This window comes from Cnephaeus nilssonii (genome assembly GCF_951640355.1).
Source record: "Cnephaeus nilssonii genome assembly, chromosome: 6".
Classification (NCBI taxonomy): Eukaryota; Metazoa; Chordata; class Mammalia; order Chiroptera; family Vespertilionidae; genus Cnephaeus; species Cnephaeus nilssonii.
This window is the reverse complement of record NC_137077.1, coordinates 11456877-11480262: the sequence shown is the minus strand read 5'-3', so window position 1 is coordinate 11480262 and position 23386 is coordinate 11456877. Positions and strand designations below refer to the sequence as shown.

General features: G+C 46.4%; 1 protein-coding gene across 1 annotated transcript in view; it reads right to left on the bottom strand.

Annotated features, from left to right (window-relative positions):
- The window catches only part of NUAK1 (NUAK family kinase 1), a 71978-nt gene that overhangs the window by 18179 nt on the left and 30413 nt on the right, over positions 1-23386 (bottom strand). The window contains exons 2-4 of the mRNA XM_079774948.1: positions 20194-20314; positions 6182-6333; positions 3306-3371 (exon numbers count right to left, since the gene is read on the bottom strand). Of these exons, the coding sequence (XP_079631074.1) occupies positions 3306-3371; positions 6182-6333; positions 20194-20314 (339 nt within the window). The remainder of the gene's footprint in view (positions 1-3305; positions 3372-6181; positions 6334-20193; positions 20315-23386) is intronic.

Sequence of the window (23386 nt, the reverse complement as noted above, 5' to 3'; positions counted from 1 at the left end):
TTTATAGGCTTCCTGGGCAACAGCCCTCTGCCCTTGGAATTGGGAAGATGCACCCACATTTAGAGAGACACATGAGGGGGCTCCAAGAGGCATCTCGCTGCTCATGTCCCATTGGTTGGTAAGAGCCCATCAGTGTCAATGGTCCCCTTGTCCAGATACCGATGACATGGGCTCTCTTGAACTTGGAGCCCAGCTTGCAGCCATGTGTCTGTGCCTGCTGCCTTTATCACAAGTGCCCTTTTATAAATATGTTTTCAGCAAAATGCTGACTTGGGAAGAGCTGAGCATATCCAGCCGGAGACAAATCAACACCAGCTGAAACACATTTTTAAAAACCTTGGAAGTGGGTGTGAGATGATGAAAAGAGAATTTGTCTGGAAGTCAAACATTTGAATTCTAATCCTGGCTGTCATCCCTTCACTCCAATCAAACAGCTTAAGAGCACCTACTGTGTGACAAGCACTGTGCCACACGCCGGGGAAACAAAGACACAATCATTTCATCTACACTGATTCACTGTGTCTGATCCTGGGCACGTCGCTCAGACTTTTTGGACCATAACCATTAAAACAAAGGGTTTGGAAATGACTCTCAAGTTCCTTTCAAGCTTTAGGAGTCTCAGATCCTAGCAGCATTCCTTGAATAAGCAGAAGGAAGGATTCATATCAGAGAATGGGAAGGTTTAGTTTCTGTTCGGGAGGTGTGTGTTGTTTTTTTCCTTAGTAAATGCCAGAAACAAAAAATCTTAAGGATTAAGAATCCTAGCCCAGCTGATGTGGCTCAGTGGTTGAGCATCAACCTATGAACCAGGCGGTCATGGTTGGATTCCTGGTCAGGGTACATGCCTGGGTTGCCAGCTCGATCCCTAATAGGGGGAGGTGTGCAGGAAGCAGCCAGCCAATGATTCTCTCTCATCATTGATGTCTCTATCTCTCTCCCCCTTCCTCTCTGAAATCAATAAAAATATATTTTTTTTAAAAAAAAAAAGAATCCTAAAGCAAAAGATATGGCCCAAACCTTAATTTCTATAATGTGCTCTATCTGCTATTTCCCCACCTAATGGATAGGGATCCTAGACTGAAGGACTTGGTCCTGGGAACTGGGAGGCCAAACACCATGGCACTATTGCTTATGCCAATGAGCCATTCTCCTGGGCTCCTGCCTATTGTTCCCAGCTCAGTTGCATTCAGAATTCTAACCATTCTTTTCCTCTGGGCAAGTCTATGACTCCCTAGGAAGCTATGTGCCTTATCACTTCTGGGACTACATCATGGGAGCAGGAGGTCACACTGTACTACAGAGCCCAACCCCCAAGTGAGAGGCTCACATTCCAGGCCTTGTAAGACTACATTTAGTCTGGAGAGCTCTGGGGGCAGGTGGGAGGAAGAATCTGCAGAGGAAGTTAACAGGGTGGATGACACAAACCCTTAGAATGTGTCCCTCAAGCCAGAACCCAATTCTCTAGCCATGGCCTGACCACCAGGTACCTTCAAAGCAACCGGTGTCCTGTCCGGTTTCCTCCCAGTGGCCACCCGTTTAAGTAGGCACCTTGGACATGAAGCGTGAAGTGCTAAGTGCTTTGACTGTATACTGTCTAAAATCCTGTTTGTCATTGCCTCCCCAGGACTGGGAACAGGGCATGGCCCACAGTAACTGCCCCGAAAACACTCAGTGAAAAAATGAACAAACCCGCAACCATCATCAGAGGTGGACTGGCAACCCTACTGGACAAATAAGGAAACTGAGATTTAGTCACTTACCCAAAATACTGCCATCAGTAACAGGCAGGGCTGCCATTCAAAAGCCAGGCGAGCCAACTCCAAAGCCACCGCTCTTACCTTGCCTCACTCCACAGTGCTCAGCAGTGTATAAAGCTCAACACAAACTATCTCATTTACTCCTCAAAACAAGCCTGTGGGCACTGCTGTTACCCCATTTTCTAGTTAACGGGGTGAAGTGCATTGCCCAGTGTCAAGGAACTAGTAAGCCACACGGGATGGAGTGTTCTAACTCTGCATCCAGCCTCCTGCTGGAATTCTCCAGCCACTCGGCCAGAATCGCAGATTTCACTTCCTGTTCCTAGAGAAAGCTGCTCTGACCAACGCGTTCCTCCTCATTCTAAGGGCTACACAGAACTATGTGACCACAGTCAACCACTCGCAAAAACAAGATGTCACCGGACGTGGCTTCCAGGAGCCTCTCGAAGGATGATGGTGACTAACGATGGTCAGATGCCAAAGCAACTCCATCCTTCCAAGCAAGGAAAGAGTCTCCCATGATGCACCTCCTCAACTTAGAGCAACTTCAACAACAAAAGAGGGCGATGCAAGGTCATTCCCAGGCTTGGTCCTGGGACCAGGGAGGAGGCACTAACGTCACTAGCGGCTAATTAGAGGGATCCCCTGGTGCCAGGAGGACGAAGGCCATTTCATAATGAAACCCACGCAGCGAGCTCCGTTTATTTTGAAACTGTATTTGCTTATTTTGCCGATGTGATCAAAGGGACGTCCCGAGTGCTCTGCAGGAGGCACTTGAACCCTACTGGCCAGGAGCACTTTCTCCAGCTCCAGCAGCAGCCAGCAATAATACTCTCCGTAAAAGCAAACTCCATCACTTGACGGGATGCTCCTTCCCAACAGTGAACACCACCTCCCTTTCAATCAGCTGCCCAGTCCCAGGCAGGTCTCAGGGGTGGGAGGGAGGGGAGTGACAGAAAGTGGCAGGGAAAGGGTCCCAGCTCTAAGATAACTCGGGGCCCTGCTGGCAAACCGAGCACAGTGGTTCGAACCAGGGCTCACGAGTCAGAAAGACATGGGTTCAAATCCCAACTCCACTACCTACTACTGTGTGACCTCGGGTAAGTGACTTAACTTCTCTGTGTCGCAGTGTCCCTAGCTAGGAAATGATGTGAACAAGAGGACCTATCTCCTAGGGTTCTTGTAAAGATCGAATTTAAATGATATCAGACAAAGATGACTTGAAATACGTAACATAAGTGTTACTGTACTAAGTATTTTTATGGCAATGATTGTAATGATTGTAGACCATGAACTTGCTGAAGACAGAGACTGTATTTTAGTCACCTAACTATCCCAGCATGAAGACGAATGTCTGGCATGTAGTTGAGCATGGGTAAATGGCTTACGGAGTTTGAACTGAGGACTCAAGCCCAGTGACGCTTCCCACCCGCCTGCCGGGGAAGGAAGTGGCCACCTTATTTCTAAGCTGTAGTTTGGAGCAGCTTAAACCCCCACCGGATGCCACCCCCAGGCCCTGCATATCAATCATCGAGGCAAGAGGTTTACCTTAATATTGCAGTTGTCATCGAGCAGTATATTTTCCAGCTTCAAGTCCCGGTGGACCACACCGTTCTGAAATGAGAAGACAGGCGGGAAATTGAATGGGAGTGGATGAGAGAGAGAGAGAGAGAGAGAGAGAGAGAGAGAGAGAGAGAGAGGCGGAGGCAGAGCAAAGGGAAGCATCTGACAGATGAAAGATGCACCAGCCCGGTGGTCTTCGCCTCCATCCTTCAGGGCTGCTCTCACTGTCATGCAGCTCCCGCCAGAGACCGGGACAGCAGAGCATTAGTCACTTGCTGTGTGGTTAAGGGAAAAATGACTGGAATCTGTTCTCCCCCAGAGCCTGTAAAACAGCAGGGGGATCCTTTGTCGGAATGTCATTCCACTGTGTGAAAGCAACACAGTCCCAGGCGGCGGCAAACCATGTCTGTCTGTGATGTGATTCCCAGGGAAGAAGTAGATTTCTCTGCTGGGGACTCAGAATGCAGGGCTCCCAGACCTTGCGTGTCTGTCTGTCTGTCTGTCTGCCTGCCTGCCTGCCTGCCTCCTTGATGCTGGAAAGAAGCCTGATTCAATCTGTTCTGAGGATAACAAAGTTGCTACCATGGGTGTTTCCTAAGCAGCTGGGAGGGAAGATTTTCAAAGTCCCCTTCGGCTCGGCGGGACTCAATGCAGGCGAAGGGTGAAGGTGGGGGAGGCTGGTGAGACCGTAACCACTGGGTTGACCATAGCAGGTCGGCAGGTCACTGCCACACTGGATGACCTACCCATTCAGGTAAACTCTGGGAGGCTGGAAGCTGAGCTGCAGTGACAAGCAGCCCGCCCACCGACAGGTGAAGAGAGTCATCAGCCAATAGGCTGTTGGTCTATGTATAGCAGTAAAACTGGTGTGCTCACTTCTCTTTTAAAACCCAATGATCTTTCAATGGTGGGCATGGGAAGAGGAGTGGAACTGAAAGAACCAACTATTCCGGGCTGGGCAGATAATTAGCAGGGAGAGAAGTTTTAACATTATTCAGCATAAAGGACATTTACGAGCTAAGCTGCTCTTTTAAGCAAATGAACGAACTGCCTAGAAATTCTGTCTTTCAGTCAAGATTTTCTTAGTTCAGAATCTCCCTTTTTCCAATTGGTTCTTTATTATTCTCCTTTCCTTTTGCCAGTTCCTAACATCTCCAAAAGTACTGACCAGAGAGAAGAAAAGAACATGTATTTCTGAGACTCTTTTTCTAATCCAAACCTTCAAGCGTATGTTTTGAATTCAAAAAATGCACAAACCCAGGCTCCTCAAGGAAAGATACGAAATACAAGGTACCTAATTCTGCTTTGCTTTCAATATTGGGAGTAGTTTGGTTTACTCTGCTGCATTCCTGATTTTCACAGTAAGATGGATTGAGTCTAATAAAGTCCCTTAGTATGCAGAAACTTCAAATAATAAATGTACCATTTGCAATGCTTTTTGATGATGCCTGGTGATAAAATGCACACTGTTGTATGATCTGAATCGTCAGGACCTTGGGTTACGGGTTTTAGATCTGAATAATCATTTTCTAATCACTCCCCGAGCCACTACTGATGAACCAGAATACTTGGCAAACCAGGGGACCCTGTACTACAATCATTTGTGTGAAGAAACTGACTATTTGGCATGCCATGTTGGATTCAAGTCACGGCTGTCCTCAAAGTGAATGAGTGTTCAAGGTATGATAGTTCTGGGGGAAAGTATAAATAAGATGATTAATAACAATAATGGCTGGACTGTGGCTTGGAATTATCTGGGGACTTCATTTCCTTCTCCAGAGGCCAACAGTGGCTAACCCAGAGCTGTATGATGACCGCATCCCATTAGGTGTATTGCAACGCAACAGGATGTACATGAGCATCTATATGTCACCCCTGTGGAAGCAATCGATGCAACAAAAGGGACCAAGAGCTGAGAAAGGTTCAGAACCTATGGTGCAGTAATTCCACTTCTATAATTTCTCTGAAGCCAATTATTCAAATGAGAGGAAAGGTTAATGTCTAAAAATGTTGATCACTATTTGTAACAACCAGAAACTGGAATCAGCCTACATGTCCAATAATCACAATAATTACAGAGAATTTTTAGTAACACAGGAAAATATTTAGATTAAAATACTGGGTGAAAAAGCAAGACACAAACTTTGTAAAAATTATGCAATGCCTTACTCCTGGAACAGAGAAAGGCCACTGGGGAAAAAACTGGTGAAATCCCAATAAAATCTGAAGTTTTGTTAATGGCAACGTATGAACGTTGGTACATTCATATTACAGTAAAGTATTATGGTAAGACAGTGGTCGGCAAACCGTGGCTCGCGAGCCACATGCGGCTCTTTGGCCCCTTGAGTGTGGCTCTTCCCCAAAATACCACGGCCTGGGCGAGTCTATTTTGAAGAAGTGGCATTAGAAGAAGTTTAAGTTTTAAAAATTTGGCTCTCAAAAGAAATTTCAATCGTTGTACTGTTGATATTTGGCTCTGTTGACTAATGAATTTGCCGACCACTGTGGTAAGATGTTACCATAGGGTCAGCTGAGTCAGGGGTATATGGGAACTCTCTGTACTACTGGGAAACTCTGCTGTAAATCTAAAATTATTCTAAATAAAAAAATCAAATAAAAAGCAAATGTTAAAAGTAGGAGGAAGGAGATTAGAAAGAAACAAAAATGTCAACAATGAGTTATTGCTGGATTCTGGAATTATGGATGGTGGTAATTTTCTTCTTTTCATTTTGTAAATTCTCCATAAGTACTATAATGAACAGACATTACCCTTATAATGTGAAAACACACACACACCAAAAAAACAACAACACGTGATGCCATCGACACCATCTGTGGCCAAAGCTCTGGCCGGCCGGTACCTTGTGACAATAGTGAACGGCCGAGACGATCTGCCGGAAGAAGTGTCTGGTCTCCCTCTCGCTGAGGCGTCTCCGCTCGCTGATGAAATCATACAGCTCCCCTTTGCTGGCGTATTCCATGATGATCACAATCTTATCTTTGTTCTCAAACACTGTGGGGGGAGCAGCAATATACAAACACCCTGTTAATCCAACAATCTCACTTAGACTGGGACAACAGAGATGTCACTGAGCGAGGGGCGGGGCAAACAGCTACCGGGAAGGACACACGTTGGGCCATTCAACATCACGAGGAGTTGGGCCAGTTTTCCAGCCAAGTGAACGATATCATCACTATAGTTACCAGGACCTCATAAGCTCCTCTGACCCAAAGTTGGTGACTGATCTTGTCATCTCTTTGCTTAAAACCTTCCAGACTTCCCATCTCACTCAAAATAAAGCCCAAAGTTTCAAATGTGGCTCACCAGGTCCTATGTGATCCTGTGGACCCTTAGCCTTATCACACAACAATTCTGTGTATTTGTTTATTTTGTCTCCTCCATCAGACTGTAAATGAGGGTGGTTCCAGTTCATTCACTAATGTATCCCCAGCACCTGGTGTGCTAGTTGGCCTAGGGGCTCAATTAATATTTATTAAATGAGTGAATTCAAACCTTCATCAGTGCATTCTGGACAATTACATATAAGTAAATAATTACATATCACTAAGTGCTTCTCTCTCCCAACCCTGATATTCTCAAACAGTGATATGTTCAAAACTCTGTTCGTCTGAGTTCCTGGAGTTCCAGGCAGACGCCCGGGTGCCGGGCTCGGGGAGGCCTCGAAGGATAGGCTCTGGTCCTCAGCACTGCCTCAACCAAAGGGACTCCACTGCTGTTTCATATTTTGGGCTTTCACATAAAATGCGCTTTGAGCAAAGACAAAATAATAATTGTTTTTGAAATCCTTCACTCCCAAGAGATATGTTATAAAAATTAAAAATAAAATAAAAGCACACCTTTGGAGGCTACCCAAGACCCTCCCTGAAGGACCTCTGACTGCCTTCCTCCATCTCACCAGCTTCTACCAATCCCAGTAAGGCACTGTATGCCCAATGCCCATCAATGCAGGACTCCTTGCTGTTCCTCTCTCTCTCTCTTTCTCTATCTCACACACACACACACACACACACACACACACACACACACACACCTGTTTCCCACCTCCATGCTCTTCTAACTCATCAGTTGAGAATGAACTCAAATATGGCTCCCACTTTGCCTTCCTTCTGCTTTTTACTGTACTTGCATCATAGGACTTTCAAACTACATGAATTTATTTGCTAGTTTATATATCCAGTTCCTCTGCCTGCCTGAGCTTTGAGACAAAAAGTATAGTTTTGAAACCAGACACTGGCAAGTAGGATTCCTGGATCTGCCTCTTACTTGCTGTGTGACTCTGGGGAAGTTGCTTGCCCTCTCTGAGCCTCAGTTTCATCAACTATAAAACGTGCATAATATGGATGTACTTCTTAGAACTGCTGGGAGAGTTTATTGATATGAGGTATGCTAAATGCTTAGAACAAGGCCTATCCTTACGGCATGCACTCAATGTTAGCTATTACAATTGGTATCAATATTATTGGACCCCAAGGGCCTACTACACACATACACACACACACACACACACACACACACACACGCACACACGCACGCACACACACACACACGCACACGCACGCACACACACGCGCGCGCACACTGAGGACTGAGTTAAACTGGAATGTGCCCAGGCCTGGGTCCCCTGTCCTCCCACACCTTATCACTGCTGCTAGAAACTCAGACCCCCTCCAGTTCCTTTTTGGCTCCTTCAAGTCCAGCCAAACCTCTCTGATAAAACTAAGGGGGAAGGAGGAGGGCAGAGAGGAGGAGGAGAACGAGAACAGCCAGATAAAATTGGCTGCTCCTGCGTCTGCTGGCCTCGGTGTACCCTGCGGCTCCAGCTCCTGCCAGGGATTTCAGCCTGGTGTGCACTTTTCATTAACAGTAAACTTTGGAAACGGGAAAAGCTGCCTCAGGATGCATGGCTCAGGCTCCAACAATGAGAGAGTGATATTCCCAAAAGCGGGCAGAGCGTTTCCTCATTTTACAAGGGGTGGGAGGAGGAAGGGAGAAGGAAAGTACTTCAACAGGGAAAGAAACAGGGAGCCTCACACCCCAAAAAAGTCTGATGCCAAAGACTAAAGGTCAAAGCCAGCGGTCCCTTCAGCGTCTATCATAAGGTGTGGGTCAGTGCCCCATGCAAACCAAAGCGTGGCTTCGGCCACTGGCTTCTTCCCAACGGGCTGACATGGCATCGAGGAGACATCAACGCAGTTCAGTTCAACACACTTCAATACGCCAAGTGTTTTACTAAGCAGATTGCAGCAGTAAGTCCCGCTGATCCTACCTCTAAAGTATATCCCAATCCTGCCCACCTGTCCCACGTCGCCCGCCACCCCTTGCTCCAAATCCCCACCCTCTCTCATTTCCCATCGTTCACTCTTGCCCGGCTGCTGGCTGCATTTGGAGGGGTGTGGGGAACAGTTCTAAATGCATGTTCCATGGAGCACTAGCCCTGCAAGCTATTCTGAGGAAAATAGGGCTCCATGGTCAAACTGAGGTAACATATTTGGAAAATGTTCATACTTGATGGCCCTTGGAGAGTCTGGTTTCTTTAACTCAAGAGTTTTGCAGGTTGGTCATTTCAATATTCTTATTATAATCCAGAGGAACTAACCAGGAGCCAGTGTGGAAAACACTGGATGAATGAGATGATACCCAACTGATAAAATCAGCCCCTCACTGTTGCAGGTGGGGCATGGGGAGCAGCCAGGTGAGAGAAATGTCCAAGTGGCCAGGCCTGGCTCTGGAACCCTACCCTCAGCCCTCCCACAGGAAACAGCTGGAGTCTCATGGTCATGGCCCTCACTGTAACTCTAGATTAGCTAAAGGCAAACAACCATTCTAGACTCGTAGCATCAATGCTTCATCAAGAAGGCAATGCGGTGTCCATACGTGAAACTTCTTGAGCCCTTCCTAACAAAAGCAGCAATCAGTGAAGGTTTACCATGTGCAGGCACTGGACTAATAGCATTCTGCATGAATTATGCCCTATGGCTTTGGTCCTATGAGTATCCTTCATTCAACAGATGATAAAGCCTGGATGTAGAGAGGTTAGTAACTGCCATGGCCACAGAGCTCGTACGAGGCCAAGGCAGGCCTGAGCCCGTGGTCTGACTACACACTCCATGCTCTGCACTATTATTCACTGTACTGTTACTCACATGCACTAAACCCCCTGACCCTCGATCTCCTCATCGGTCAAGCAAGGTTAACGATTTCCTCACACAGTGACGTGGGATTCAGTGAGCTGCCGGGTCCAGCATCCTCAGTGCAGTGCCTCGGCCAGTGCTCAGTAAATAGGAGCTATTCTCCTAATTACTTCATCTGCCTCTTAGGCAGCTTCTGGCAAAACAAAACCCTAAGACTTGCCTCTCCCCGCCAACATAGCTCTTTAAAACATGCTGTGGCTGCCGCGGAACCAGAGGATTTTCAAGCAAAAAGAACCTTAGAGATCAACTATTATTTTTCCAGGATTTATAATGTATGAGAGCGAGGCCTTGGGAATCTGTTCTAAAGAATGACCGGCTTCCGCACCCGCGGCCCAAGGCTCCTTGCCATAGTCAGGCCACTATCAGTGAGGTGACAGGACCGCTCTTGGCCATTCTTATGGCAAAAAGGGCTGCTTCCCTTGGGCACTTTTACAGCTGGTTATTTATAAGCCCAGAAATCTTGTCTGTGTTTATGTTATTAGTCACTAAGCAAAAGCTTATTTTCCACCAGTTGGGAAGGGTTTCCTTTCTGAAAAATGAAAGCCTGTGTCTCTTGGCCAGACAGTTTTACCCAGAAGCCCAGTGGCTCCAGAGTGGTAAGGAAAACTATGGCCCCTGACATGCCAGGCCCACCAGGAAAATCAAAGCCCTGAATAGAAACCTAGCTGGGCCGGAGTCAGCCCACAGCGCTGGGCCCACGTCCATGTGCTGAAGATCTGGGTTTTAGCACAACAACAAATTTTTATGAAGCACCCCCTATGTGGACGACATTGGGGGTACTAAAGGAAGTCTTTACGAGGTTAAGAAGGGGAGGAAAGGCTGGTCCTGGAGAAGGGAAAGTGAACGAGGGCAGAAATGGGAGCAGAACAACCAGGGTGCCAGGGATTAAGAGGCGTGGCTCTGTGGTTGAGCAGCGACCTGTGAACCAGGAGATCACCAGATCACCGTTGGATTCCGGGTCAGGGGTCAGGATATGTGTCTGGATTGCAGGCTCGATGGGGTGCGAAGCGGGGTGGGGGGCAGGGGGACGGGGGGGGCGGGGGAGTGGGCCTGCAGGAGGCAGCGGATCAATGATGCTCTCTTATCATTGATGTTTCTCTCTATCTCCCTCTCCCTCTCCCTCTCCCTCTCCCTTCCTCTCTGAAATCAATAAAGGTAATTTTTTTAAAAAGAGAGAGAAGAGAAAGAAGCAGGCCTTGAATGTAACACAGAGGCCTTGAAGGCCCCAGGGAGCTCTGTGGAGGAGGAGTCAGACACAAGTGACCAGACATCGCCAAGAACGATAAATACATGGAACAAAGGACAGGGTAGCATCCAGGATCCTGGACCTATGAAATAGTCCAGGGCTCTCTTCTTCCGAAGAGCCTCCCCAGACAGCGATCGCTCCTTCCCTGGAAGGCTTATTCAGAATAACAATAGCTAACGTTTATTGAACCATTACCTCATGCCCTGGATTTTCACAGTTAATACTAACACTCCTATGAGATAGGTATTAATATTATTCCTACTTCATAAATAGGGAATCAACATTCAGATCAAGAAACAACGTGGCCAGCACCCTGCAAACACCCCCCAGGGCCTCTTTCTGTCACTACCGTTCTCCCCAAGTGCGTGTGCACATATCTGCATCAATATCATGAATATCATAAATATAAGCCAATAGCACAGATTAGTTTGGCATTTCAAGTTTTCTAAAAATGAAATCATGCGGTACATATTCTTTTGTGTCTGGCTTCATTTCTCAACTTTATATTTGTAAGAATAATCCATGCTGTTCCACATAGTCAAAGACTGTCCACACCCATTGCTTGTAGAGTTCTCCATGTTGTGAATGCATCATGGTTTAGTTATCCATTCTACAGTTGATATAGACATTTGCATTGTTTCCAGGTGGGGGCCAATATGAGCAGTGCTGCTGCGAACATTCTTATGCATGATTTTTGATGCTCATCTGTATGCATTTCTGTTGGGCAGATCCTTGCTGGATCTGATCCCAAATCTCTGTGACTCAAAAGCTTATGTTCTTGCCATGACTCCCCACCACGTTATGTAATACTCAGTAATGTAGCAGGATAGAATATTAATATTCAGATATCAGTTGCATTTTTATACACCAAGAGCCAATTACTGGACTCTCCTTCCATAATACTCAGTAAAGATTCTCCTTCATAAAAAAGAACCAACATCACTGTCTCTTCTAAAAATGCTCTTTTTTATCAGCCTACCTGAAACATATTTCTGAGCATTTTGTCATGTGTTTAAAAGAACGCAAACCTAGTACAAGACACAGTCTTTGTCCTCCAGAGTTGCTATCCGGTTGAATAAAACTAGTACTTCACCAATAAATCAAGGTCTCACCTATACCATATAGGCTTTAAGTATCCAGATGATCAGAAAGATGGGTGAGGTCACTTGAATGGGCCTGAAAAGATTCCTAGAGAAAGCAGGCGTGGAACTGACCCATGACAAAGGACTTGGGCTTTGTTTGCAGGAGAGCGTGTTAACATTGTTCCAGTGTGTTCTAAAATATCTCTCCGTTTTCTTCTACTGCTCCACAGAAGGGCCTTCTTCCCAGACACCAACTTGAATTGTTTTTCTTGTTTTCTGTTTATTTTCCATTTCAAAGGAGAGTGGGGATTGGTCGCTATGGCAACAGCGACTTCTCCAAATTAATTCTGAATTTCATCAGATGTTCAGTTTGACAGCCCAGTTCTGCCTCCTGATTTGTCTGGCTTTCACAACCACGCTAATTACCCAACTCCTAACCATTCCCTCCTGTTGCCCTCGGGGTTAATAACACAACTGTATAACTTGAGAATATGCGTATTATCAAAACAATGCCCTGGCCTGGGAGAAATGCTGATGCGTGAGGAGATCTTGGGACTTTAACCATCCACCAGCCATTTTAGAGCCAAATTCGGGAGGCCATTTAGGAAGATGAAGGGCTTGGGAAGGGAGAGGGTGGGAATCGACTTACAGGATACTCCGTGAAGAGCAGGTTCTAAAAATTGGAGGATATCTTTCTGCTTGACATGTAACCTCAAGAAAGGAAGATTAGTTTGTTGGTTTTAAGCAAAAAAGGCCAAGGGCCTAGAGTGAACCAGTCTGAATTCTTTTCCTGCCTTTGCCTTCTGTCAACTTCATATCCCAAATTCGTTCTAGGAAACTGCCATTCCTTCCATGGGGCTGCCTCCCCACAAGGCAGCATTTTTATTACTTTCTTAAAACCTCAGACAGAAGTACCATTTCATTTCTCAGGGATGCTCTTTTCTTAAAGGTCAGTAGAATCCTCACAGAAAATTGCTTCTTTTCCATTTCAGAAATGGAGACATCTTTCCTTTGCAAGAATTGTCTGCAACCTAATTACATCAGTTAGTCAATACAAGATTCACTCTTCAAGAGTTTCCTCTCCAGAACTAAATTTCAAACACCTCATGGGCTCATGGCTTCACAAAATGGTCTTCTGGTCCCTTAAGTCCAAAGCCCAAGGCAGTGAGAGCGAGAAAATTAAACGGGACTGGCAGCTCCCCATTGTCAATGAATTGGTCAGAGTTGAGTCAATGTGTTTCCTGGTTGGGACAATGAAAAGCTCTTTAGTTCACTTAAACCCAAACTTTTTCTAGATGTTGGCTGGCATGTCCAAGGAGAACCATGGCCAACCAGGCCACCCACGGCCAGCAGTGGACTCCATAGAAGGCAAAAGAAATGGTAAGAAAGTATCCAAGTGACCTGCAGAAGACAGAGATGCAGAAGGCTTACCAAGAACCATTCACTCCTGCCAAGATTAACAGTGCTATTTGAGGGCCCAATATCAAATCCTAGGAGGACAGAGGACAGACATGGCCAGGAAAGAGAGAGGAGGTGCATGGAAGAGGAGATCAAATGCACCACACGGGACCAGCCATTGGACTCCCCTCCTTCCACAACCATCCCCGGGGGTGTTTCCAGGAGGGGATGGGCTCTGTCAGCCATCATCACACACTCATCGGCCACGCCCACGCCTCCCTGATCATTTTCTCTATTGCTCTGTCTCAGCCTTTTTGACACACACACACACACACACACACACACACACACACACACATTCATTCACATGCACACACCCACTCACACAATCCTGATCCTGAGAGCGGTGACAATTGATCGGAACATCTCGGAATCCTCCCAGACTGAAGCCAAGGCTCTTTTATGTGATACAATGAACTTCTGAAAAAAAGCATGCTCCCCTAATTTGGGCAATGAAGCCAGGCCTCCGGTTATCACACCTCGGCTTCTAGCACTGCTTGACCCACCATGTACGGCTCATCTTGTCAACTCTAAGTTCCAGCCTCCCTCATTAGGCAAGATAGAGCAGTAGTTAAGACCCTGACTCCCAGAGCCAAGGCTACCTGGGTTCAAAACTAGGCTCTGCCATTTACCAGCTGAGTGACTCTAGCAAGTTACTTGACCTCTCTGTGCCTCAATTTCTTCACCTGTTGAAATGAAGACTATCCTTATTGTAATTATTATCATCGCTCACAATAAGCATAAGTGTTAGCCTGGTATTATGAAGTGGCAAGTATAAGTTTAAGAAAGAACAAATGAGGATATGCCTGGATTAAATCCCAAAGTATTAAGGATGTGTATTGGCAGAAGCCGCACCTGGCATTATACATGTGGAGGTGAAGGATGGGGAAGGCAGGAGGCAGAATGGAGGAGATAGAAAACTAATACTAAGACAACAGAGCCTGGGGTGAAAGCAAGCCCGATCTCTTAACTAGGGTCCATTCCTCAGTCCCCAGTGGGGTGCCAAAGCGTGGATCTCAATCTCAAGTCATACCGACCCGAGGAACCTCCTGTCGGAAATCACGGTGGCCAGTGGGACCTCCTCTATACCCTAGGAGGCTCCCTAAATGCAGCCTATGACCACCTGGGGCAAATGAACAGAGCCATCCCAGTTAATTCCCAAAGACCCCATGTTAAATGACAACACGGTTCCAGTTTTCTCCTTAAAAATTAGCTTCAAGTACAAGTGGCATTATTTGAGGCACTAGAAAATACTGAATTCCAGGAAACCCAAGAGGGTGAGGCAGGACAACCAGGGAGTAGCGTTCATTTGCAGTTGTTTTATTTCTAATCTCCAGCCTTCAGAAAAAAAATGGCTTGGGTGTAATCAAAAGAAAACAATGAAAATAATACACTTGAAGGTCAAATAGCTAACTTAATAGGAAACTCATTAGAAACGTGGCTGGACAGACTCGCCGCTGAAGCGCTGGTTCACAGGATTAACAGTGAAGACAGCTCTCTGGTGCTGTGTTATGAACAGGGGCGAGTCCTTCCTTTGCATCCAGTCTGCAGAGACTTGGTGTGGAACTTGTGGATCTGGCAGCCAAGGCAGTGTGTTAAAAGGCTCAGCAATTTCGCCATGGGTTCAAAAGAGTAAACACAAGCATAATACACCATGTTGCCAAGTTCAACAAACTGTTTCATGGGGCTCTGAGTCCCTGATGAGGGCAGCAACCAAATGGCTAAGTAAGTAAACCCAAGCCCAAAGGTATCGCTCACTGCTCACTAGACACACGGCTGCCAGACACACGTTCTTCTCTGGAATTCACTGATGACAAATGATCCGACCAAGACAAGTTCCTAGAGCAGGGCTCTCATTTCCCCTTAGTTGCAGGACTAAGTCCATATTTCTCAGCCTGGTCAATTAAATCTAAATCTAAATCTAAATGCAGAGGCATCAGCATTTTTTAAAAATACCCCATGAGATTCTAATGGGTATCCAGCATCCAGAATCACTGATCTAGGCTATCTGGTCTCAACCTTCTCTTCCAGCACCTCTCAAGAGAAGTTTCTACGCTAGCCAGAAAGGACCTCTCACAGCCCTAAAGATCAATCACATTGGGAAGAATCAATATCATTTATTGAGCATGTACCCAGCACTGTGCTTACCTATTTTACATATTATCAGAGTTATTCTTCACAACCTTATCTATACAGAATCTAGCTATTGGCCGCATCTTACAGAAAAGATTACTGAGCCTCAGAGAGGTTAAGTCACTGGTCTAAGATCACACAGTAAAAATTGGTAGAGCAACTGGCTCATTCAAATCTAAGCCTATTTGGACAATAAATATATATACTCACCCTAGTAGAGCAGTACCTGGAACATAAGTGTTCAATACATTTTTGTAAAAAGAAATGAATGACTGGAGGAATAAATGACTAAATAGGTGAATGAGTGAATGAGAACAGACCTTGTTAGAGTAGTTCAGCTGATCCCTGCCTTTTAAAGGGCCTAAATCAGGGTTTGCTTGCTGCCTGAGAAACCTAAATTAGAATGAATACTTGCGCCTAAGAGGAAAAATGTAAACGGCTTGCTCTGTAGGTATTTCCAAATAATTGATGCTAGCAATACAGCCCTGCGTTGGTTTCTGACCTCCTGAGCAGGGGTTTCTCCAATACAGCGAGTGCTTCTCACCCTTGGGAGTGCGTGGGAACACTGGGCCCCACCCGTAGGGTTTTGGATTCAGTATAGTTGGGTGGGACCAGGTGATGCTGACGCAGCTGGTCCTGGACCACCCTCTGAGAAGAGCAGTTTCTGACTCCAGGTTAGGTCCTGTGGAAACATCAGCCCCACTGCCCCGGCCTCAAGAGCAAGGGGAGGAGAAAGCGGGAGGCGGAATGCCCTTCTACAGGCCTGCAGTAAACAGACGGGCCAAAAGCTGTGGGCTTGTCCTCAGATCCTATCTTTTGTTTTCTCCTCTTCATCTCTGGCTGGACGTTTTGAGCAGTGATTTTCACCAGAGGGCAAAGGCAATATGCCCTTCCAGAAAGACCTAGCAGAACCTCAGGAGGCACAGGTAACTCGAAAAAGGATCGTGTAATGTGTACTTCTAGGAAGAAGATGCGAGGCATGTTTAACTGATAGTAAAGTCATCCAAAGTGTCTTCGTGGTGAGAATGTGGAGAATTTTCTACAACCCAGACTCTTTTGCCATCTTCTTGCAGACAGCAGGTGTGAGGTTCAGAGGGCAAGGGCGTGAGACTCGTGTGCTTATCAAAGAAGGCATGCTTGTTTGTCTCTTTTGTTTCGTTATTTTACGGTTGAGAAACTCTTCCGAAGGCGACTGATTACAGCTGACCAATGCCACATGGGCCTCCTGCTTTGTCCCAGAAAGCCAGGATCACCCTTCCTAAGACAGGAGCCGTGCTGAAAGCAGATCACAATGCCAGGGGCCAAAAAAGAGTCCAATCGTGCAGGGTCAGGAAGAGAGATTTCCAGGAACAAAAACCCGGGGCATAAAAGGGAAGGCAAGGCCCAATCTCCCCCACTCCCTCGCCTTTTCCTCTTTCCCCGCGGGACTGATACCAGATGGGCCGCTAAGGTTCCCTAAAGTACAAGATGTTCATTCTCTTGGTTGTGCAGACTGGGTCTCCTAGGCTTTCAAAGGGGAAACGGGGGAGGGGGAGGGTGGAGGGGTGGGGGGACCTCGGGCCTTTGATGTTTGAACTCGGATCCTGAAATCAGAACCTCAGGCAAAAACTGTTTTTATCTCTCCCATCCTAGGCAACCACGTTGAAAGCTCTGGCGGGCACTTCCTTTTCAGCTGCTCTTTCCATTTTGTCAATCACCTCCCTACTGAGAGAATGGAATTCCTTTGACTGGAAACAGGGGTCCAGCTAGCAATGGTGCCAGAGATTTCTTCCTTTTCTCTCTCGATTAGGTTACCCTTCCTATCCCACACTGGCAGGTGTATTTCCATCCTTTTATTGGACTGGGCTTTAGAAGCCAGTCATGGGTCCTGTTGGCAGTTGACAGATTTGTGGGTTAATCACCTTCCCCCGTGGGTCAACAGGGGAGCAACCCCAGGGGCTGGTTTGAGAAAGAAACATTTGAAGGGATTATTTTTTTGAGATTTGGTGAACAGCAGCGCTGATTCAGCGAGGTTGCAGATTTTATAAGCCTGCAGGTATTATGAATAATATATAAATAACTTACATTTCCATGGACTGCGGTGCAGAAATATCTTCTAAAATACTCGCAAAGCTGGGATTTAATGCTCTCTTGTATTTAAGACAGCCATCTCGGTGAGGGCCAGAAATTCCCCTCATCACAGGGTCTAGGACAAGACCCCCAATGGGGGTCGCTGCAGACCACCAAATGACTGGTTAGTTTTATGAGCACCAGCTTCGGAATGTCCCTGAGACCGGGTTGGACTTTCAGACCCGCCATCTATTAGTTGATGTAAGCTTGGGAAACACTACATTTTCCTTACCATGAAGTTAGAGATGTTAACAGTTCGTATGTCATAGGTGGAAGGATTAAACTCGATAATACATGACACGTTCTAGGGCAGGGTAAACACTTAACAACTCCTAGTTTTATTAATATTATTTTAAAGTACAAATTGAAAAATGCTATTTCCCTCATCAAAATCAATGGCTTGCCCTCATTCCTGGTGTAAAATCCACACTCCCTCCTTTTGCCAATGTGACCAAGATCTGGCCCTCTCCAACCTCCTCTCTCCTGCCACCATCCTACTCACTCACCACCTCAGCCTCACAGCCTCAAAGGCCCTCTATCACTTCTACCAACACAAGCTCCTGCCCTCCTCTGAGCATCCACACATGCTGCTCCCTTTGCCTGGAATGCCAAGCTCTTCCAAGGACTTACTCCCTGCTCATTCAGGTCTCAGTTCAAAAGCCACTTATCTATTCACTTGCCTACTCACTGAATGTCAGCTCTATGGGGCCAGAGCTTATCTTGTTCACTAGAACAGGGCCTGGTACATATTAAGCACTTACTTGAGATTTTTTATGAATGAATTACTTTTTCTCTGGAACTAGTATTTCAATATCACCAGATAATACAGCCAAGATGGTGCCTTCCCCTCATGAAATCCCCAAGTTCCTAAACATACAGGGAGGTACACCATTGCTTTGTCATGTTGCTATTGTTATTGCTGCCAATGCTGTGCGTGTGTACGTGTGTGCGTGTGTGTGCGCGTGTGTGTGTGTGTGTGTGTGTGTGTGTGTGTTTAATCATAAAGGTCCTTGTTGAAAAAGAAATTACAAAGTTCCTTAACAGCTTCTATTCATTTGGCTGTTGTCCCAACAGCCACTTAGATGCCTTGGCATTGGTTTTTCATTATGCAAATTAATGCATCCCTGCACTCAGCTAAGACTCTTGACTGCCCTGTCAACCAATCAGCTTCCAGAGAGGTTTCCTTTCTCTCTGTGAAGGGCTGAGAGACCAGCCCATCAACTCACAGACTCGGGTCCTACCACCGTTGCTGCCACCCACTGTTCCTACCACGTCCCAGCGTTGAAAAGGATGGCAAAGGCCAGGTTGAGGGGGATGCCTGAGGCAGAGAGTTCAGCCGCAGAGCCAGCAAAACAAGACATAAGGTCAAAAACACAGGGCTGAGGTCTGGCAGAGGGGAAAAACCAAATGGGGTCAGAAGGCTGCTCTGCTAGGACCACCACCTCACCATGACACCAGTGTTATGAGCTGAATCAGGCCCTCCGAAATGTACATAGTGCAGTCCTAACTCCCAGGGCCTCAGAATGTCACCCTATATGGATACGGGGTCTTTAAAGAAACAACTGAGGTTAAATGAGGTCATTAGGGTGGATGTTAATCCAATGTGACTGGTGTCCTTATAAAAATGGGGAATTTAGACACAGACACACAGAGGGAAGATGATGTGACAACACAGGGAGAAGATGGTCATCTACAAGCCAACGATTCAATAAACGATGGCATTTCCATAAATGGAATACTATAAAGCGTTTTAAAATGTCTTTGCAGGGGAGTATTTATTGACATAGGAAGAGATGCATAACATAAAAACTGAAAAACAATCAAACTAAGCTGCATGATCTAACTTTGGGTGAAGACACATACAGATATAGAGAAGTAGATAAAAATATAACATGGATAGAGAGCTTTTTTTATCAAACTGGGAGTTAGAACAGAAAGTATTTAATTTTAACCTTAATATTTTGATCATTTCTGCAATAAACACATATTGCTTGTGTAATATTTTTCCAGGATATTTTAAAAATGAAGATTTGGGTAATTTATACTCTGTTTCTTCCCATGAGGGAGCAAGGAGGTTGAAGCATGAGCCATTTTATAAGCTTTGCCCCACCCTGCCTTTCTATGAACACCAGCTACAACCTTGACTCCATTTGCATCATCAGATCCCTCTTCTTTCTCAAAATTAATTGGATCTGCTCAAAGGTGCTTCCTAACTCAAAGAGCCTAACTTTGGGTAACTCACGACACCACCCCCTGAGCATCAGTTTTGGGGAATGACGTTTACAATTTATCCGCCTTTACTTGGTCACCCAACAAACTGCCATTTTTCAGAAACCAAGGCTGTTTCACATCCTGGTGTTCAATAGGGTAGATTGCTTAGCAACCACCAAGGCACTGGGAAGCTGAAGAAGGCACCCGCCAGAGGTATTTTATGACCAAAATGAGCTGCGCTACATGTGTCCGGTTGCATTCAAGGTAACTAAATAAGAGATAGCACCCGGCTATTTTTGCATCGTGAGGAAAAATACTTGGCTCCTGCCCAGAAGGGCAATTACCTAAAAATCTTGGCAGGCCCCATGGTATGAGGAATGGTAACTGATACGAGGATGAAAAAAAAAAAAAAATCACTGACCTTCATAAATACTGATGATATGAGGATGGTTGAGGGATGACATAATCTCAATCTCTCGTCTGATGTGAACCATGTCTTGTTCATCCTTAATTTTGTCCTTACGAATGGATTTTATAGCAACCTGTAAAGTCAGGAAATGAAATGTTACTCAGAGAACTAAACAGATGCAAATCAGCCATTTGGGGGAGTTTGGAAAATAAATACAGATGTTACTTGTTGGCAGAATTGACAATAACAAAACAAAGCTTCGAATACCCCCTGTCATGTCTTTCATTTATAGCAGAAACACCCTTCTCTGGACAACAGAAAACATCAGGTTTTAACAGCCTGGGGTTTGGGATGGTCTTTTTTTTTTTTTTTTTTTTTCCATAAAGCAGAGGCAGCTTCACGTGTCCGGATTCATTTACTCTAGGAATCCTGATCCTTTGAAAAGAGAAAAACGGAGAGCTCGGTTTACAGGGTATCGATGATTAAACGTGGATCCGTGAAATTAGTATCACTCAGCTCCTCCGGTAGCTGCCACGGCGCTGGCTACAAAAAGCTTGACTGCATGTCCTATCTGGAGGCCACTTGTGCTCCAACCTCGGGTTTTAAGACTCCAGGTTATGCTTTGTTTATGCACTTGCTGAGAAGCCAGATCCTTCCTCCAGCCTTCCTCTTGCCCAAGGCACCCTCATAAATACACATCATGTGACCAAAAGATGCGGCCTGGGGGGAAATCAGCATAAAACCAGGGGAGTGGCAGCTAGACTCCCTGCCCAGCCCCAGTTGATTCCCCAAGTTCTGTACCAATGTCGCCTGCAAATCCAAACTGTTGAGAAGTGCCAGGGCCAAGATGCAGAGCCATGACTCAAAATAAATTCATCAATAAAAAGGCATTAAATGTCAAGGGAATCTAATAAGGAAAAATACGTTTGCCAATGGATTCATCTTTGCTCATGAACAAGTTGGTTGGTAATTTAGTTTTCCTTGGCTCTCAGGGGGACAAAAGCTACTTAGGTGGGGGAGGTATCCATGGTAACGAAGAAGCCTGCCAACCAATTTGCTGCGGGTTCTGAAAGCCTGCTGAGTCACCTCCATCCTGGTGCGTCTGTGCCTTAACATCTGTGCCTTCACGTACCTGTCCCACAGTTCCCTAGTAACTCAACAAGAACTCGGAAGCTATTTTTGTTAATGTTTTTTTTGCTATTTATTGATCTCCCCAAAACCGGTTAAATGGACTAGCAGCTCTCTGTACTTCTCTTTTGCAGAACCTTCCCCAGTTGTAGTTAAATCAGTACTTGTATCATTAATTGACTCTCCACTAGTGGAGATCTTACTCACTGCTTTATCTCGGTGCTTAACACCATGCCTGCCACGTGGCTGGCCTGAGAAAACACTTAGTGTGGGCAGGCATGCAGGCAGGTAGACAGAATGGGAAGGAGAGGAGAGAAGGAGGGAGGGAGGGAGGGAGGGAGGGAGGGAGGAGAAGGGGAGGTAAGGGATGATGCTATTAGGTGATGAGTGCTCAGACGAGAGAAGCGATAGTGGAATTGGAGCGAAAAAGAAGGGAGTCTCCTGCTGATGGGGAAAAGAAGACATTGGTTGCGGGGGGGGGGGGGGTGGCGGGGAAGAGGGGGGCTAGCAATCTGAATCTGTGCCAGTAACCTAATGTACATTCTTGATAGCCTATAATTAAGTCACTGCCCCTTTCTCCGCACTCTGGTCTTGCAAGACCTGTTTACCTAAGCACTCCCATTTTACAGAGGCCATAAACCATGGACAATACACAACCCCCGGAGGGAGTTATCAGGGCTGGCGCCAGGCCAGGCCTTTAGGTGTGGTCTCACAGCCCCCATCCCAACACACGGGGCTTTTTGCAAAGCCCTCGAAAGGTCCGGAAGTCCCGTCCATATTTGGGGGACAAAGAAACCAAAGGGTATAAAGGGAGAGCTTCTTCCCTATTGGTTTGCTCAGGATTTGGAGAGAAACAGTCCCCCTGAGTCACTGTACTAGTACCTGCGAAAGATCTGAAAATAAATGGGGTTTTCCTGTATCTCCAAGTACTCCTGTGTATTTTTCGGTCGCCTGGAAAATTCTGTAACACTGCCAAACAACACCGCCAAGACATGGCAGGAAGATGACTTCAGGTTTCTCGGACGTCCTACCTACAGGGTCCATGGAGGAATGAAGGAAGCAGATAGAAAACACGAGGCATCCTGCCGGATAAAAGGCGGCTGCACAGGCAAGATTACGCTCCCAGCTACAAGGCCCCTTTTCATCGGGGTGCCAGGCCCAGAGCTACCCCGGGTCTTCACCACAGCCCCATTCAGCACCCAGCAAGAAAAGCTTCCGTGTGCTGACGTCAAATGTAAGGATATGACTGGAAGGCTTTATTTCATCTGAGCAGGGCTGGCGATCCTGAGAGCTGGTTCTTAGAGGAAGCAGACAGTGAGCACACACAGGCCTGGAGGATGTGGGTGGCTGTTGGACCAACTGCCACATTCCTCCATGAACTCAGATGGGAAGAGGGGAGAAACCACCCCCTGGATTAGGCAGCAGGCTGAACTTGCCCTTGAGGAGGCCCCATTGTCCAAAGACAATAGGAATACATTCTTTCACCAACCAGGGTCAGGGGAGGGTAGTGACATTCTGGGGGGTAAGAAAATAAGCCCACTTGTCAAACCCCCCAACAGGAGCCGGGGGGCCCACGGCGCATTTGCCAGGGGGATGCTTCCAGCCCAGTGTGGAAGGGGAGTGCCCACATGCTCATCAAACCCACTGAGGACGCGAAAAGGGCTCCACCATGTCAATAAGCATGGTGGCTTTCCTCTTCCAACAATGAATCTTCTGTTGAAATGTAAAAGAGGGGTCATTCTATCCCCCATTTCAAAGGGGTGGTGGAAGCCAGGAGGAGACAGATGCTAGAAGTCACTCAGAACTGGGCAACTGCCAGGGCCAGAGGGAAGGCTTTCAGTTCAGCTCCCAAGAGCAGTGAGATGACCACCCAAGGTCACAGTTAATGGCAAATCACAAGAACAATGATAGCCATAACAGTAGGCATTCATATGCGGCACAGACACTGTGCCAAGCGCTTTATACCCCTCAGATGGTCACATGCTTCTCACCACTCAACCTTCAGCTCCATGCCACCCCCTGAGGGAGGACCCCTCTGACCCCACTGGTTGATAAGGCCACCTGGCCGCCTCCTCTA